General features: G+C 30.9%; 2 protein-coding genes across 5 annotated transcripts; both read right to left on the bottom strand.

The window, feature by feature from the left end:
* Positions 1 to 10,136: 10,136 nt before the first annotated feature.
* On the bottom strand, positions 10,137 to 14,568 carry LOC108476661 (mitogen-activated protein kinase 4-like). 2 transcript variants are annotated; one of them, XM_017778932.2, is made up of 7 exons: positions 14,298 to 14,568; positions 13,978 to 14,209; positions 12,918 to 13,047; positions 12,422 to 12,559; positions 11,173 to 11,505; positions 10,740 to 10,923; positions 10,137 to 10,579 (listed from the first exon to the last, which is right to left on the bottom strand). In XM_017778932.2, exons 2-7 carry the CDS (start codon positions 14,142 to 14,144, stop codon positions 10,407 to 10,409), a joined length of 1,125 nt encoding a protein of 374 aa, XP_017634421.1. In that variant the 5' UTR covers positions 14,145 to 14,209; positions 14,298 to 14,568; the 3' UTR covers positions 10,137 to 10,406. The 2 variants fall into 2 exon arrangements, with proteins under 2 accessions (XP_017634421.1, XP_052879357.1); XM_053023397.1 differs by lacking the exons at positions 12,422 to 12,559; positions 14,298 to 14,568 and having other exon boundaries at positions 13,978 to 14,288.
* Positions 14,569 to 16,232: 1,664 nt separating this feature from the next.
* LOC108479476 (protein BPS1, chloroplastic-like) lies at positions 16,233 to 18,658 on the bottom strand. Of its 3 annotated transcripts, none has more exons than XM_017782097.2 (3): positions 18,511 to 18,645; positions 18,238 to 18,303; positions 16,233 to 17,519 (listed from the first exon to the last, which is right to left on the bottom strand). In XM_017782097.2, the coding sequence occupies exon 3, from the start codon at positions 17,504 to 17,506 to the stop codon at positions 16,448 to 16,450; it is 1,059 nt and encodes a 352-aa protein (XP_017637586.1). In that variant the 5' UTR covers positions 17,507 to 17,519; positions 18,238 to 18,303; positions 18,511 to 18,645; the 3' UTR covers positions 16,233 to 16,447. The 3 variants fall into 3 exon arrangements, with proteins under 3 accessions (XP_017637586.1, XP_017637587.1, XP_017637588.1); XM_017782098.2 differs by having other exon boundaries at positions 18,238 to 18,312; positions 18,511 to 18,626; XM_017782099.2 differs by lacking the exon at positions 18,238 to 18,303 and having other exon boundaries at positions 18,511 to 18,658.
* Between the last annotated feature and the right edge of the window lie 600 nt (positions 18,659 to 19,258).

Genomic DNA, 19,258 nt, shown 5'->3' with positions numbered 1-19,258 from the left:
TCAATCTCTAATCTATAATTTTTGGTGAATTTTCAAAGTTAAGTCACGGCTACTGTCTAAACTGTTTTAATGAAAATATTTTCTTTTCTATGGTTCTTTGTACTATCTTTCATTCAATCACGCATAATTTGTTGGAAAATATGGATGTCACATATATAACAAGCGTAATTACATATTATTGTTTACTATCATGATAGGTTAGCCCAAATTAAAAGTGATCTAATTTGGTTAAAGTTTTATTGGGCTTTAATTATTAAATAAAGTATGGGTCAAATATGTGTAGGTACTCTAGTAATTGAGTTCTAATCAAATTTTAATTAATGATGGGCTAATTAGGAATTAGAACTAATATGCCAAGATTATAAATATTAGGGTTGATATCTTTTCTAATATCTCATCCTTAAGAAAAGGAAAAGAGAGGGTAAATATTCTTTGTGCTAATTTGGAACATCAACTCCCCAAGATCATGAAAAGCTTCAAGGAATTCATGGATTAAGATACGCTTCCGCATTTAGTTTTTTTTTTATTTATTCTTGATGATTTGACATGATAAATCTTAGTTTATTCAGTTTTATTTTAGATTTATTTTACAAATTTAACAAGTGGCATCCGAGCTTTGTCATGTTGAATCATTGATCTGAATTTATTCTTTATTATTTTGAATTGATTTGTTTTTCTTTTTAATTTTATGTATTTGATATTTTAATTATATATTATGTTAAATCTTTGAGATTCTTGATAAATTTTTGGGTTTTGGTTCTTTAAATAAAGTTTTAAGGTTTTATAAATATAATCTAGTTTAATATTTGCATATGATATTCGAAAAATGAAGTTTTATTTATTTATTTATAATCAATTGATATAAATTAATTTGTGAGATTTCTTTTCTTCTTTTCACACAATTATTTTATAAATTTTGGTTAAATTAAACTACAGACTTACAACTTTTTGTAAATGAAGAATTCTAATTGGGTTGTATAATTGGTTTTGAAAGTTAATTCACTTGATAATTAAATAAATGAATGTTGTTAAGATTTTTTTTGCACTATTTGTTTTAAATTTTCTATTTGTGGTTGAATGTATATGAAATTATCATCTTTTGAATTCAATTCATATATACAAATGATTACTTTTGGTTCCTTCTATAATTATTTTATATAAGTTTTAGTCCTTATGGAACCCGACTATAATTAAAATGTTTGGAATTTTTTTAATATAGTGGCTATGAATTTTCATAAGTGGTTGTGCATATGAAGATTTTTTACAATTTGGGATTCTTTTATATTTGGTGGTTATGAATTTTTTTAAGTATTTGTGCGTATAAAGAAGTTTTATGATAATATCTTTAGTCATTAATATAAATTTAAGTTTACATGAAATATGTAAGGCAAACCAATATTATTTTTCTATTATTATAATTGTGTATATATATTATATACATATCAATGATTTTGAGGATTAATGCATGATAATAGTTTATGTGAATAGGCGTTTAAAACTATTATTCAATGAGATATCTTTTATAGTTTTATTAGTAAAATTAAGTTTTGATGGATATCGTTGAAGTAGTTTTTTTTTATGGTTATATATTCAATTTTACGGGTGCTTTGGTGCAAATTCATGTCAACTATATACATATTTAAATAATTTGGTTTTAAGTTTGGTTCTATAATCTTAGGTTTTGGCATCTTATGATTCCAAATATTTGGTTAAACTATGATGATATGGAATTGTGGGATATGCCAACTATTATGATTTTGTTTTTGAGATTTATTGGCTCTGAAAATATTTTTCAAGTATTCATATGAAAATCTGTTTAATCATAAATAGAACTTTGGATTTACATGGTAAATTTAAGATGAGTTTTTCTATGTGATTATGGATACATGTATATGCGTGAATTGCTTTGGTGTTTTTTGTCCATGCCAAAATTATGATTAAATTTGCTTGTTAATTATTTGGCTTTGAACCACTACATTATTTCTGTTTGGTTTTTATATATATGATTTTGAAGAAAAAAGTCAAAGATTAAGGTTTTCAGTTTTTTATTGCATTATTAAAACAACCTTATTTTGGATTATTTCGAAGTTTATAAAGCAATAAAAAATAGTATTGACATTTAACTCTTGGGTAAATTTTAAATTTGAATATTGTTATGTTTATATATTTTAAAATAACTTAATTGAAACAATAAGTCACCAAAGTGATTTTTTATAAATTATTTTGTTTTAAAATATAAAAGGTTGTGTGCATGTAACTTAAGTTATGTTAATATTGATCGGCCCAAATGAAGGTTAATAATATTACATATGCAACTATAGTAATAAACATGTGACAATTATTATGTTTTACATGTGAGCAATAAATTGACCCAAAGGAAGATTTATGGTTCGACATGCTCTTATTGCCAATGTTTGATTATTACACCAATATGTAACACCCCCTACCCATATCCGTCGCTGGAATAAGGTACGAGGCATTACTGGAGTTTACAAAACCATTTTTCATTAAATTTTATATATATAGACAATTTCACATTATGTAATCATATAACATATAGCAACCATATCTCTATATTTTAAATACATTTTCATAACAACTTGTCTTGATTTTTATATTTGAGCTTTACTTATCAAAGTATTTGAAATATCATCTTTATGCAAATAGTACACATGAGGTAGATAATTCATAATTATGAATGAATATATTTATCAAACATATTTCATGTTCATATACCATAGTCTCATGTCTCCATATATCAATAACCATCATTTTATTGTCTTTCAGATAAATACTTGTAACCATACATAAGTATGCAATTCACTATTTCTTCCTGTCAATCACAATTTCAAACGACAAATTCTTGTGAATACGCTCACCAATTTCATAATTCCATGTATTTACCGTTTTCCATATTTATCCTGTTGAATTCCTCGGAATTTCGATAGATTTCCTGTAGTACACTCATGGTGTACAATCTCATTAACCGCCAATTCGTACATATATATACATAAGTCCTTTTCAAAGAGCACACTCTCGCGAACCTCATTTCTTACAGCAGGATTATCAAGGCTAAATCCACTGTAAGAGAGCACACTCCCGCGAACCTCATTTCTTACAGCGAGATTACTAGTCCAGGCTAAATCTCCTGTAACATATGCTCAAAGAGTATTGTTGGGATTATCAGTCTAGGCTAAATCCCCTACAATGACAAATACTCTATAGAGCTTTGTCTGGATTACCAATTCAGGCTAAATCCAGACTCACATTTACTTTGAATTACCCGTCTGGGCTAAATATATTTCACACATATTCTTCAGGAGGGCTTATATCAAGATCACCCGTCCGTGTTAGATCCTTTTCACACTCACCTGTCCGGGTTAGATCCTTTTTACCTTCAAATCATTTTCAGTGATCCATCGAATTCCATTCCATTCAACCGAAATTTATTTCCCTTTTTATTGAATATTATCAACATTTCATCAATAATCATACATTGAGCATTCAAATCACATTTTCATCACATAAACTTACATTTCAAACATTTAAGAATACAATTCAAGTTACACAAACTTACAATTCGATTTTTATACCATAACGATAATCTTAATTTCATAATAAATATTTGAAATAAAACATTATATCATTTCTAATTCAACGTTTATCGATTATAATCGGGCATATGATCAATTTATACACAAGTCATTCATATATTTTCCTCCTCCTCCTCTCCATTCCACATCCTTAATGTATATATCATGCTTATAAGTAACATTATCTATAATTTCACTATTTACTTATATGTATATACAAAGTTGTCCATCGTGTCATAGGCACTAAATTATGTTTATCCTGAGCTACAGAACTCCAAATTAAGATCCGCTTGATATTTTTGAAACTAGATTCATATATCCTTCTACCATAAAAATTTCAGAATTTATTGTTTAGCCAATTAGTACAGTAAAATCTTCAAATTTATCCCTATTATGCTGTTCGACAGCTTTGACCTTTGCTTACTAAAAATTAATTATCTCTTAACACAGTATTTGGATGATATTCCCGTTTGTTTCTTTTGAAAATAGATTCATTAATAATTTAAACATATAAATTTAAGCCCCTAATTATTTTTCTCAAATTTTTGATGATTTTCCAAAGTCAAAACAGGGGAACCCGAAATCATTCTACCTTGTCTCACAAAATTTATTATATCTCATGATTTACAATTCCATTGCTTACACTGTTTCTTCTATGAGAAACTAGACTCAATAAGCTTTAATTTCATATTTTATTCATCCTCTAATTGATTCCCACAATTTTTGGTGATTTTTCAAAGTTAGACTACTGCTGCTGTCTAAAATTATTTTAGTGTAAAATGTTGATTACCATTTTTCCCCTAAACTTTTAATACATGACAAGTTCGTCCCTAGGCTCGGAAAATGAAATTCTTACAATTTAATCCTTATTCCAAGCCTAATTATTCTCATACATACCAATCACAGCCCATGAATTCCATGAAATTTTAAAATTTTTCATAAATTCAACACTTTTCAATTTAACCCCTAAAACATGTTTTCATCCAAAACTCTTTAATAAAACACTTTTAAACATCCATTAACATCTAAATTTCATCATAAAATAACAAAAATCATATTAGCTTATCAATGGTAACTTCCAAAACTTTCAACAAAATCAAAAACTAATAGAATACCAAGTTGGACCTAATTGTAAAATTCCAAAAATATAAAATTTCAAGGAAAAAGAAAGAATTGAACTCACTTTAAGCTAAAATATGAAAGAACAGCTCAAAAACCTTTTCCATGGCTGTTTTTGACAGAAAGTTTAAGAAGAAATGGCCTAGAAATCATTAAAATCAACTTTGGCCATGTAACTTTTGTTAAAATTCCAATTTTGTCCTTTTCACATAAAAATCTTTGATTTTTTCACGCTATGCCGCCTCAGCCATTTTAAAATGGTCTATTTTCCCTTTTAGTCCTTCCTTATTTAATGGTTAATCTATTTAATCACTTTAGAAAGTTTTGCACCTTTTCAATTTAGTCTTTTTTATCTAATTGACTACCGAAACGTTAAAATTTTCTAACGAAATTTTAATACTACCTTATTGACACTCCATAAATATTCATAAAAATATTTATGGCTCGGTTTATAACACCGAGATCTCAATACCTTTTTTTCTCAATTTCTTAACCAAATAAATCTTTATAAAACACAGTTTATTATTTCAAAAATCTTTTAAAAGCTACATTTGGCTCGTAAATATTAAATAATATGATTTACAAGTTCATTTCCCAAATTTGGTGGTCTCGAACCACTATTTCCTACATTGCTGAAATTTGGGCTATTACACCAATATATCACTTACAAGTTAATATTTTATCCAAAAATAAAATATTAATGGAGTGTCTAATATCTTGAGATGAGATTTACCTTTCAAATTATTTTGGTTTAAATTTGAAGTCTTATGTGAGGTTGTTTATGGTTTATGATTTATTTAACTATTATTATATTTGCCAACATCATTGTATGTTGTTTTGGGATAAATATATATACATATATATAATATTATCTTTAAATTTAATTGAAAGATAAGAAATATTTTGAAACAAATAAATTTAGATTTTGGCTTTAGGTTTTAATTAAGGATGTCTAATATTTTAAATAGATTAGTTGAAACAAAATGCCACCAAAGTGACCTCTTTTGTGTAGATTAGTTTATTTAAAATATCAAGATGATTATATATTTTTGTGATTCATGCGTTTATTAATTGACCCAAAAATAAGTCAATACTTGGCAGAATTTCAACGACATCTGTGGTGATAAATGTGTGACAATTATAAGATACTTTATATGAACAATACGTTAGTCCAAAGATTAATTCATTGTTTGACATAATTTATTGTCAATGTTTGATTGCTACAACAAGAGTACCGCTTATTGTTAATATTACTGTCCAAATACTTGATATTAATGTTATGTTTGGTATCTTGAGATGGGATTAGCCATTATCATAAATTTATTGTTTACTTATGAATATTGATGTGAGCTTATTTGTTTTTTGTTCTATATTCAGTTAATTCATCTTCTATTACCACAATATCTGCTAATATAAATTCTTACTCATGCTTAATGGGATTAATTTCAATGAATGGAAAAGGCACTTACTTAAAGTATTTGGCTGTATGAACATAGACATTACACTAAGGGGAGAACAACCTCCACCTCTCACTGTAGAAAACACCCTTTATGTTAAAAGGGATTTTGAGATGTGGGATCTTTCAAATTGCATGAGTCTAATGATCATGAAGTACAACATTTCAGAACCCTTTAGGGGTAAAGAATCTAAAAAGATTACTTAGGCCAAAGTTTCCTTGACGAAATTGAGAAACGTTTTGCTAAAAACGATAATGTTGAAATGACATCACTTCTGTCTTCTTTGATGTCTATAAAGTATAAGGATCAAGGAAATTCTTAGTGATTTAAGGGCTATGAGTTTTATGATCCCACAATTAGGAATATTTTTTAGATGAGAATTGTAACATTCTTTTAGGATGTTGAGTTTGGAGAGAGAAATAACGTTAGAGACATTGCTTTTAAGCAGGAATTGAATTCTAACTCAGTTCCTACTATCACTTTTGATGATGTTTAAGTTCTCATACATGTTATTGATTAAGAAGTGAATCTAGAACCTTAATAAGACAATGTTGAACAACTCCCTATTCAAGATGAGGTAATTGTTCCAGAAGAACAAACTCAACAACCTTAAGAATGAATGTCATTAAAAAGGTCCACTAGAGGAAGGGTTATAATGACTTTAGTGGAATATTTTGACCTTAAGCTATATCAGATGAATATTACGTTAATGGTTTCTCAATGGTAATATTGATCATACATTTATATGGTGCAACTAGAAAACTTTGTGTCTGATGATGCAAAGTTAATTATTTGCAAATTAAAGAACTTCATCTATGAGTTTAAGCATACTTCTCGTCAATAGAATTACAAATTTTACCAAATGATTATCTCATTCGGTTTAGAGATGAATTTTGTCGATAATTGTATATACCATAAGTTTAATGGGAGTAAGGTTCTATATTTGGTTTTATATGTTAATGACATACTGCTTGTCAACAATAAGTATAGTCTTAACCAATACCCTAATAATGATTTTGAGATTACAAAATGCATAAGATTTTTTACATTTTAGCAGTGGGAAGTCTAATGTATGTTCAGGTTTGTATACATTGGAATATTATGTACACTGTTGGGATGTTGGTAGATATTTTAAACAATCCTGGTTTGGACCATTAGATAGCATCCAAGAGGGTTATAAGGTATTTTCAGAGAACAAAAGATTACATGCTCACATATCAAAGGTTTAATCAGTTAGAGATCATCAGGTATACAGACTCCAATTTTGATGGAATATGATACAAAATTTTGTCACTAATGTGCAAATTATGAAAACAAGTTGCAGTCTTTTATTCCAATAGCAACAGGAGCACATCAAAGTTAAAACACATAGACTTTAAGCTCCTAGTTGTTAAAGTAAAAGTTCTGAGTGGTTAGGTGCCTATAAAGCATATTAGGACAAACTCCATGATTGCGGATCCGCTTACTAAGGTCTATACCTAAAGTTTTATAATAGCATACTGCTCATATGGGTGTAATGTCATTTAAGGATATTCGGTTTTAGTGGGAGTTTGTACTTTTAAAAGCTTTTATGTTATGGATAAATTTTTAGTTATTTCAATTTACAGATATTAAATTTATTTTCTGTAGAAATAAAGTTTATTTGGTTTATTTACACTCTGATTTTGGTAAGGTTTGATCTCACTAAGGTTTAAGAGAACCAGTTAGAAATAGACATGTTTAGATCATATTGCATTTAATTTCCATGCTACATATCCATACTTGATCTACGTCATTTGGTTGTGGTAATATACATGATCATGGATGGATTTAGTTACGATATATGTAACGAAAGTCGTCTTGGTTCTATGTTAACATAATTAATGGACGAGATTGTTTAGAATACCTTTTGGATATGATAGTAAAATTTTGAGTTCATAAGGTTATATAATGAAATGTAATTATAAAGTAATTAGTATATATATGTGGTCCAAGTGGGAGATTGTTGGAAAATATGGACATCACATATATAATAAAGGTAATTACATGTTATTATTTACTATCATGATAGGTTAACCCAAATTAAAAGTGATCTAATTTGGTTAAAATTTTATTGGGTTTTAATTATTAAATAAATTATGGGTCAAATATGTGTAGATATACTAGTAATTGAGTTCTAATCAATTTCTAATTAATGATGAGCTAATTAGGAATTAGAACTAATATACCAAGGTTATAAATATTAGGGTTATGATCCCCAAATTACACACAATATATCTTTTATAACATCCCATCCTTAGGAAAGAGAGAGTAAATATTCTTTTTGCTAATTTGGAATATCAAATCCCCAATATCGAGAAAAGCTTCAAGGAATTCATGGATTCTGGTACGCTTTTGCATTTAGTTTTATTCTTGATTTATTCTTAATGATTTGACATAGATCCTGGTTTATTCAATTTTATTTTAGATTTATTTTACAAATCTAACATAATTGCCATACTTTTAATTACTATACAATTTAGACACTTATGTGTATGTGTAGATTACATATTCATTTCTTAATCTTAGTACTTTTCACCATACAAATCACATTCTCTCTTACTAATTTAGTGTTTTAAGTCTCTATTCTTCATCAAATACTTTCTATTTCTAGTATTTAGATTAAATACATGTTTCATACATCTCACTCAAAACATCTTTAACTCAATCTATTGAAATACAAGTAGGTTACCTTCTTTGTCAAGAATTTTTTCATTTCCATGCATTTCTCATCCTTATCACTTTCCTTCATTTTTCTTTTCATTTTCTCCACTTCCATCTTCTATTTTCTTACTTCTAAATTGATGAATATATTCTCTAGAATCTCTACTTCATCTTCTCTCTTTAATATTTAAGGAAATTTTCAAAATTTTAAGTAAAAGGTAAGTTTTCACGACAAATGACTAAATTGTAAAGAAAAAAAACTTTTTTTCTCACCCTTTCACTCACGTTGGAAGGATGATAAATTTCCTTTATCCTTCCTTTCTTTTTATACTATCATTTTCTAAATAAAATAATAATAAATATCTAATTAAAATATTAATAAAATAATATTTAACTAATTAATTAATTAAAAAATCACCAAAATATCATAAACATCATCATTACATTCTAAAATTCTCTCTCTTGCTAATTGACCACTTTGCCCTTCATAATCTTTCAAAATTCCATCCTTGAATCATCACTTAATTTGGTAAATTACGATTTAGTCCCTCACAATTCTCTACCTATTCAATTTGGTCCCTACATGCCAATTCCATATCTTATTAAATTAGATTATTTTCACTTTTAGTCCTTCAGCTTTCTCGTTTTTACACTTCGATCCCCAAAAATTTGAATATTTACACTTGAGCCAAAAACTTTTCACATATTTACGATTTATCCTTTACTTTAAATCAATATACTAAAACCTACTTCTTAATTATCATTATCATCATCATCATCATCATCATTATTATTATTATCCTCAATATTCTCTTTTATCATATTTATATCATTTTCTCATTTTACCGAAAAATTAATTAGACATTATTCAATTTATTACCACTTTTATTATATATCAATTTTAGAGATGTTACATTTATACTTGTGGCATAGAACTTTTTGCATATTTACAATTTAGTCCCTTTCTTAATAAATTATATCATGCTTCTTGATTTAACTCTCTTTTGATATATTACAACTTTCATTTTCTTTAATCGATATCTTATTTCGATAAGATTTTATCTCATATTATTTACAACCAAGGGAGTTTTGAGGATGTTATAAAAGTCACCAAGTATTGAATTAAAAAAACATTCACTAAGTACACTTAAATCATAGTAAAAGTATTGTAGAAGTTATTGCACTAAAAGTTAAATTGTATTTTGTCTCATACTAAAAATAAGTAAATTAATCTTTAAACGTTAGATCAAAGAATAAATTGATCATTCTATTAAAAAATCATCCATTTTATTGTTAAAAACTAGTCTCTATATGTTAATATAAATTACACACGGCACGTCAAATGTAACTGTCTAATTATTGTCATCTATATCAGTTTTTAACAATAAAAATTGATAAAAATTATAATAGAAATGACCTATTTGCTCTTTAATTTAATATACAAAGATTAATTTATTTTTTTTTTAGTAAAAAAAACAAAATATAACTTGACTCGTAGTATAAAAGCTCCATTGTAGTTTTACCCTTAAATGGCATATACAAACACACACAAGTCTCAATGAATTGGTTCTGTATTGAACTTTACAGATTCTGTATAGATGAGCTCCTTGATGTTTTCTTCGGTAAACGACGGTTGCTCAAAATCAAAATTGAACGGCCTCGGGCAAATGGGCTCTTCGTTGATGTCATAGAAAGGTGCCAAGTACGGGTGGCATAGAGCCTCTTCAACTGCAACGAAAAAGGATGTTAGCAAAAGGAGGATAAGGGATGATTTGGTTCGATTCCGATGCTTGTTCCGAACTAAGCATGGGATCGGAACTTTTGCTTGAAAGAAACTTGGAACAGTGCTATTTTGAAGTAGCATAGAGAAATAAGCAATTTATAGTACCCGTAATGCGCCTATGGGGATCAAAGACAAGCATCTTCTCGAGCAAATCAACAGCACCAGACGAGCTGTTAGGAAATCTAGCAGAGAAATTTTGCTTTGGATATTGCGGAAGCTGTCTAACATATCTTCTAGCGTTCTCGCTTCGAAGGAAACCAAGACTGGAATCATCGGGTGAACCTATAAGCTATATTCCAAGGAAAAGGAAATTACGTAGTGTCAGAAAAAACAGCACTAGAAAAGAGCAAGCAAATAACGATCACGCAGGAAGGTAGAGTCAATGTTGATTTTACAGAATTAAGCTAAACGGATCCGAGATAATGCATTTTGCATACAAAGCAAAATCGAACTAAGAACCTTATAATAAAGGGGCCACCAGTAACAGACCATCCGAAATGCTTTCAGGTAGTTTCTCGGGAGATCGTAGATAACATACCTCTGTGATAAGCCTCAACTGATGCACATAGTCTTTGCCGGGGAAGAGGGGTTGTCTAGTCATGGTTTCACCGAGAATGCAACCCACCGACCAAATATCGATTGCGGCAGTGTATTCAGAACAATTCAGAAGCAGTTCTGGTGCCCGGTACCAACGAGTAACTACATATTCTGTCATAAAATCAGTTTCAGATGTTGTCCTCGCAAGTCCGAAATCTCCGATTTTAAGGTCACAATTCGCATTCAGAAGCAAGTTACTCGGTTTTAAATCACGGTGCAAAACATTTGCTGAATGTACGTATTTCAGCCCTCGTAAAACCTGATATAAGAAGTACTGCAAAACTAACAATGTATCAGTGGTGGAATACTTTGATATTTGTAGTTCCACGAGAAAGAGTTACTTAGGATTTCTTTCAAGTTGAATTTAGAAAGGAAATACATCAGTCAAAAGTTTATTGATTAGAGGAGAAAAGAATTTCTTGAATTGAAGCAAGGGCGTATGTCGGTAACAAAATACGAAAGATAGTTTGTACGACTCAGTAAATATGCTCGTGAATGTGTCTCTTTCGAAGCTATAATGTGTAAAAGGTTCGAGAATGGATTAAATGAAGAAATCAGACTATTAGTTGGAATTCTTGAGCTGAAAGAGTTCACCATTTTGTTTGACAGAGCTTGCAAAGCCAAAGAGCTTTGTAAAGTGAAAAGAAAAGTCGATTCTGAGGCAGTGTTTCCCACGGGCTAAGGGCATAGGCGTGCCCCAAGTCACACGAGCGTGTGAGTCCACACGGCCCACCTACACGGGCGTGTGACACTCCAAAGCTAGAAATTTATTAAGTTGCCCAAAGTTTACCAAATATTTTCGGTTTTGTCCCGAACCGCCTTAATGTAGGTTATAGGCCCCAATGACCTGTATAAGGGACGATGTGCATATGTTCTAGAATTTTTAATTTTGGACGAAATTTGGTGACCTGGTTTTGTATGTTTATGAATGTTTAAGTCTGGTAATGCCTCGAGCCCTGTCCCGGTATTGGATACGGTTGAGGGATGTTACAAAAAGGCTTTGAGAGAGCACAAATCTATTCAAGTTAGGAATATGTATACGTGCATTGTTTTTGTAAACAATGAGGAGAATCTCTTGAGTTGTAAAACTAATGCATAATCAACAATCGTCCGGCTTCTAATTTGCCTACAGAATCAAATAATGTTTCTATCTAAATAACACAATAAACAGTATGAATATTGGTACCAACCCGACAATGATCATCCGTCAACGACTGGCTAGATCGTATGATTTGATGAAGATCAGTGTCCATAAGTTCATAAACAATGTAGACATCATTAAAGTGCTCCTTTAATGGAGGCCGGATGATGTCTTTAATGGCGATCACCTGAAGAAGAAAAGGACCAACCATTTCAACTATAAATTCCACAATCGGAGATTAACCACTTTGGTCGAGCCTAGGAGTAGGAAACTATCATAAACCTGTTCCTCCATTGGCGCATCAATAAATACGATAGGAAAAAGTTTCTGATATGAACATTTAGATCATGCATAATATTAGAAGCTTAGTCCTTGTTTAATAGTTAAAACTATCTTACAAAAATCGAATATCTTCCTATGGAAGCTGACCCCTCGTAGCATGCAAGGAGCATAAGGATTACGGTTTTGTTGACTTAAACGACATTTTCGAAACATCCATCGAATAGGTGAAGCATGTGAAATTATAGAGCTAAAAGTACACTTACATTCTCATGATCCATGTGACGAAGAAGCTTGATTTCTCGCAATGTCCTCTTGGCATCGATCCTGTTGTCGAATGCATTGCTGATTTTCTTGATAGCAACCTCCTCTCGTGTCTCTGAATTCACGGCGGCACTAAAAAGAACAAACAGAGGAGCAACAATGGCATCTTAGCTTCATATTATTAATAACATAAAGACAGCAAGCCTTAATACAGCCAAAACTTGAGCTTTAGATTCATTTTTCATTTAGAAGGGTAACACACTGCAAAAATACAGCTAAAAATGCTGATGAAAGCCAGTCAAAGGGTCACGCACTCTCAACACTACATGAAAGTAACCAAAGGCTAAGGTCAGTCAATTCATTAAATTAATTCACCATGAAATAAGCTTGCCGAGGGAAAGCCGACTCCTTCCAAATAATTCTTCAAAGTGTCGTCCGTCCAAAGCCATTGGACACCTCAATAGGCCAGTCTTGTTCTCGGGTTGAGTCGAAATTTTGTCTCGTGATCCTGCGGAAAGCCTAAGTGCTTGAAGAGATCGTCTAGAGCATGGATTTAGAGAGCCAGAGTGCCTTGCTGCTAGGTCAAACTGTACATGGCATATGGTCACCTCCCAAAGGAAGGTTTGAACCTAAGCTATAGGATATAGGTCACTAGAAGGGAGGAGTGATACCATTTGGTCAAGCTTTGTGCACCACGCACAGTCCGACCTAGTAAGGCACTCTTATTTTGTGAACCTGTGTCACTTGATTTTTTCAAGCATTCGGGTTCTCTGGTGTCTGAAGACAAAACTTCGACTTGACTCAGAAATGATACCGACTCATTATAGGATCCATTAGCTCCGGATAAAAGACACTTCGAAACCCCTCTCAAAAGAATCCAAAATCCAACAGCAAAGTTCAATCAATCTAAAAATAACTTAATAAAATCAAGAAGCTATATAAAAAAAACACAGAAAATCAACATTATCATATGCAACCTCAAGACAAAAGAAAAACCCAGATCATGAAATAAACAAAAACTCAATCAAAATAGCAAAATTAACCCCTTTTTTAATTTCTTACCAGACAATACCATTAGCGCCACGACCGACGGGGCGAATAGGAGGAACATATTTTCTGGAAACTTCAAAAAGGCTACCATAAACATTATACTTAATATAGCCTCCACCATGAGTTGCTACTCCTTTGATACCATGATCAGCTGACCGAGACCTTGATTCTATTGACATGCTTTCTGGATCCGAATTTTAGTTCAACCCGGACCCAAACTCCAACCACCCAAAAAAAAAAATTCCTGCAAAATTCAGAGAGAAAATTTCGTCTTGGGTTTACTATTAATTTTCAAATTTATTGCAAAGACGATAAAAGTCTTGAGTGGGAACCTTTTGAACTGGAAAAAAAAAGAGCTTTTCTCGTGAAGATTTCAACTTTCTGATACAGTTTTTTTTCTTTCTGTGTTATTTGATTTTGATGGTTTTTTCTTTTTCATTGGATTATTCTTGAAGGTGCTAAAGATTAAATGCCCCAATAATAAAATTTGGATTCTATTCTGCATTGTGTTAATCGCTGTGAAAAGATAAGATTTTTGTCCAAAGCTCGTCACACTCGAATTTATTCTCGTCTTCGTACAAAGTTCAGAGCAATGAAGTTATGTTGGAAATTTTCTCTAATGAAATTGTACTATATATTTAAAATATATTTTATTATTTTATTAATTTTAAAAAATAAAAATAAAAATTTATTTATTTTAATAATTTTATTTTGTATTAACTCTTTTGAATCCAGGTTTACATATTTAATTCTACATTAGACTACTTGGTAAAGTCTACCAAATAATAGTGATAATAATAATAATATATAAGCAAATTCATAATGAATTTATTTTTGGTAGAATGTTCGAGTATTAATAAGTTTAGGTCGAACAATTTAATTAAATTATTATATTTTACTTTAAATATAAAAAAAAAGTTAAACAGAATATTACAAGTTTTATATTAAGAAATATGAGTTCATATGCATAAGTTGATACTGAGGAAATGATTTAACATCAAAATTTTTATATTATATCAATTAATATAATCAGTATCGAAAAGGAATATAATTTTATGTAGAATTAAATGAGAACAATTCATCAAAAATAATTTAAAACTAAATTAACTTATTTCTACATACTATTAGTGAATAAGATGATTCTGAACCATTAGGAAATTTTAAAACTTATTTAGCTTCTTTTTTTATTTAATTTTAATGATTGTTGCATAAAATTATATGCATCATAATTCCACCATCGCATTTCCAGGGATAAGCAGATAGCAGATGGTGTTATATCAGATAAACTAAAACCAACATTTAATGTATCAAAATTAAATCACTAATTTCTATTTCTATTTATTTAAATATTTATTCAACAATAATTATATAAATTATTTAAAATCTATAAAAATATATATATATTGAAAAATTATAAATCAACTCAACCACCTATTGATATTAACTTAAAAACCGGTTTAGTCCGATTCCAACCACACTGTACCCCTTACGTTAAAGTCTACCAGATCCAGCATTTGGCCCCATCATAACTCGTAAATCCATAGCCATAACCCCAAAAGCCATTAAAGCTTTTGCTTTCTTTCGGCCAATAAGAGCCATTTAATATGGCTCCAAGTCCTTTGACCAAAAGTAAGCAAGCCATGGTCAAGTGCCAATCTGCACAAGCCACCAGGCTCTCGGGCGGTGGTCAGTCCCATGAACCATTCTACCAAAGAATAGTATATATAGTACCACCAGCCGCTGCATCTGCAACAATACTATCCAATAGATTAAACATGCAATTCATACTATCTTCCCAGTTTCATATTAGACTTGAAACTTGACAACTTTTCTCAATTTCGATCCCTGTGATAATATTTAGGTGAGTCATCACATGGACCAAAACTGAAAAATGCTACCAGGTTCAAGGACTAAATTTTACTTTTATCTCTTCATATTACCATAATAGATACAACCTGAGGATCTTCTCAGCACTCAAGCCAGGGATCATGAAAATGGTCGGAGCTAAGCTTGCTGTGCTGTCAAATGAAGATATCATCCTTGAGAATGACTCTGAGGAAAAAGAAATAGAATAATATCCCGATGAAAGAAAAATAATGCATATATTAATTAAAAAAACCCAGAAATACACAGCTAGAGATTTTCGTAGCTTCTATCCGACCATATCATCCACTTAATGTTTTACTTCAGAAAACATGTTATATATGTGAAAAATGAATAAGTGATATCCTAGGAAAATGGTGATTGATAACAATAAGAAGCAAGCATTTGCAAACAAATATAAGCCCTTTTTATATAGCATTTGACATAGGATGGTCCAAATACATGTACAAACAAGTACTATAGTATAACACACCTTACAACTCACACAATAAATACTTTCATTACCCAAACAAGGTTGTATATCCCTAGTTAGAAAACAGCAGGTCTCATACCTAAACCATCTGTATACAGAAGAGTTTAGCTTTACTTCATTCATAATTCACCTCACAATTTGCTCGTCTGTGTTTCTTCCCAGAACTGAATTTGGGGAAGCACAACCTGCTCTTAGATTACAAAGCAAAGCATCACGCCCAGACAAAACTATTTTGAAAAAGTCATCTACTACCTTTGAAAGATTATCCAGCCCTTGCGATAGCTCCTCTGCTGTCTTCCTCAAATCAGAAACGGAATGCTTGAACGATTCCTCTTGAGCAGGACTGAACCCGTCTTGAAGCAAAGGATACAATTTATTGGCACAATTATCAACAGCAAGAAGTTCTCTAAGAACCGTAAATTCTCCACGAGAAAATATATTTTTAATTTCCGTACTCACAGTTGTTTGAACATTATAGAAAACTTGTGCCCATGGCAGTGTAGCAGGAACAGTCGAATTCAAATCTAATAAATTATCAGTAGAACCAGAGAAAGCTGCGGCAAAGACACTACAGATATATGTGGTCGCCACCTTAGCTCCGTACATTGCATGCATCAGAACCTTCCCCTTAGCAGAGTTCCTTACCTTCGGCAAGTCCAATGATTCCACAAGGTTGTCCAGTACAGGACGACATGTTTCAACTCTGGGATTTTTTGAGCGAATTTGCTCTCTCCAGCTATGAAGTGAGGAACAAGCCCGCAGGAACTGATCTGGGGAGTTGGATTCCAACTTATGCAAGACACACTGAAGTAAGAGATGGCCTTGGTTGAGCCTTGTAAGTTCAGAGGTAAAAGCAATAGTAATATCAAGCAACTTTACACTGATGTCCAGATACACATCTATCCATTTCTCATCCCAATCAGTCACAGGGATCTCAAGCTCAGTTATCAGGTTTTTTATGTCACGGTGAATCTCGGAAAGTGATTCCATTGCTAGTTTCATCCATGACAAGCTAAGGATGTCACTCTTGTCTTTAGGCACAAGTTTCTGCAGCCTCTCTGACAAGGTTTTCTCAAACTTATCCAATAAAGAAAGAAGTCCTGGAGGCAAATGAGAACCCTTTGGTGAACGGAAAGGATTTCCAAAATGGAAGAAAGAACGTTGTGGTTCTTGAGGACGGCTCATTTTGATGTATTTACTGCAAGATCAAGAACAAAGTCAATCATCAAAATGAAATAATACTTGATAAACCAAATCAAGTCAATAATTCCATGTTTATAACAGACATCGAACACCCTGAAGTTTCCATAAGTTTCATCTTTATACTATGCAAGCAAGGGCAAAGCTTGAAACTGACATCATCTCACTAATAACAATTAGACCATTAGTTCAACCATCCAATAATAAAGAGAAATTAACTTGAAACCATGTCCAATACCATACCGAACAGATCTAACCACATCATACCTGATAAGCATCAAATCAGTACTGAATTTTGTAGATTCAACCAAATTATTGATGGCAGTCAAGACCATATATTCAACATCAAAATCATAAAAAAATGCAAAAGATATGGTGTAACAATAAATCATAACAAATACATCGAGATCTCCTTAGTTGCCTTATTTTCTCTCAGGTTATCCATCCTAGCTAGGCCTAATTCTACTTCTACATGATTTGATTGATTTCCTCCATGAACATGAGGACAAACTTCATACAGAGAAACAGCCAAGTCATTCCTATACAGAATAAAATAATTCCAAACCAAAAATTTCAAGGAAACCCTGAAAATCAAATCTCTAAAAATAAATCCTTAAAAATCGAAATTCAAAACTCAGATATCACGAAAGCTAGAGCAGATCTCATAAACCTGAAGCAAAAAGATAAAGTCAAACCAAAAAACCAAGAAAACTTACCTAAAGTTTATATCCTTAAACCAAACGACTGATTAAACCAAGCAGAAACAAAAATTCTCCACAGATCTGTTAAAACTTTGTTAATTAATAACAAAAAAATATAAAAAAACAAATTATAACCTAAAAAACATTTCAACAACAAATAAACTTCATCTAAAAAAGCAAAATTTATTTTTTTTTAAAAACAACGAAATTTCTTCAGAATCGCACGAAGATCGGCGAATTTAAAACAAAATTAAAAATTAAAACATAAAGAAAAATAGAAAATTGTACCGGACTTTGTACTGGTAAAGCAATTGGGAATTTTCAAACGAAAGCTTCAAAATGACTTTGTGTATTATTTTTCAGCTTCGTTGAATTTTCCTCTTTGTGGAGTAGTTGAAGACGAGGAAGTGTTTGATTTAATCACTGCCTGTTACGGAATGTCAGTCACAGAATGTATACGTGGAGGACATTGATTGGATAGAAGAATTTTGGGTTTTTAAGGTAAATTGTTGATAATTACTAAAGGGCCGTCGGCTGGGAATTATTTTTCAATGGGCCAACCAGACGTCAGCCCTACTTAAAGAAAAAGGCGTTTACTTGACTATTTAATATTTGGGTAAACTACATCTTAGATCACTGAACTATTAGTAAGTTTAAGTTTCAATCACTTAACTTTAAAAAATTACGAAATTATCACTAAATTATTCAAAAAAATTTATTTAAGCCACTGAATTGTTAAAATTATTGTTGTATGGTCTTTCCTTTTTGCACGATTTGTACCAATCAAAAGCTTTCATTATCCTTCTCTTTTACACTTCAGCTTTTCTTAACTAACTGCCAAATTAACTTAGATTTAAGGTATGTTGTTCTACTCATAGATGGGTATTAATCCACCACACCGATTGTCGAATAGTCGTTGGAGCTTGTTGATCAGATTTTTTATTAAAAAAAACTTAACAGTCTAGTTACTTAAATAAAATCTCTTGAATAGTTTGGCGAATTAAATGAAAACTATCAAATAGTTTACTAACTAATT

The sequence above is a fragment of the Gossypium arboreum genome, chromosome 12 (genome assembly GCF_025698485.1).
Source record: "Gossypium arboreum isolate Shixiya-1 chromosome 12, ASM2569848v2, whole genome shotgun sequence".
Lineage (NCBI taxonomy): Eukaryota > Viridiplantae > Streptophyta > Magnoliopsida > Malvales > Malvaceae > Gossypium > Gossypium arboreum.
This window is presented reverse-complemented; position numbering and strand designations above follow the sequence as displayed.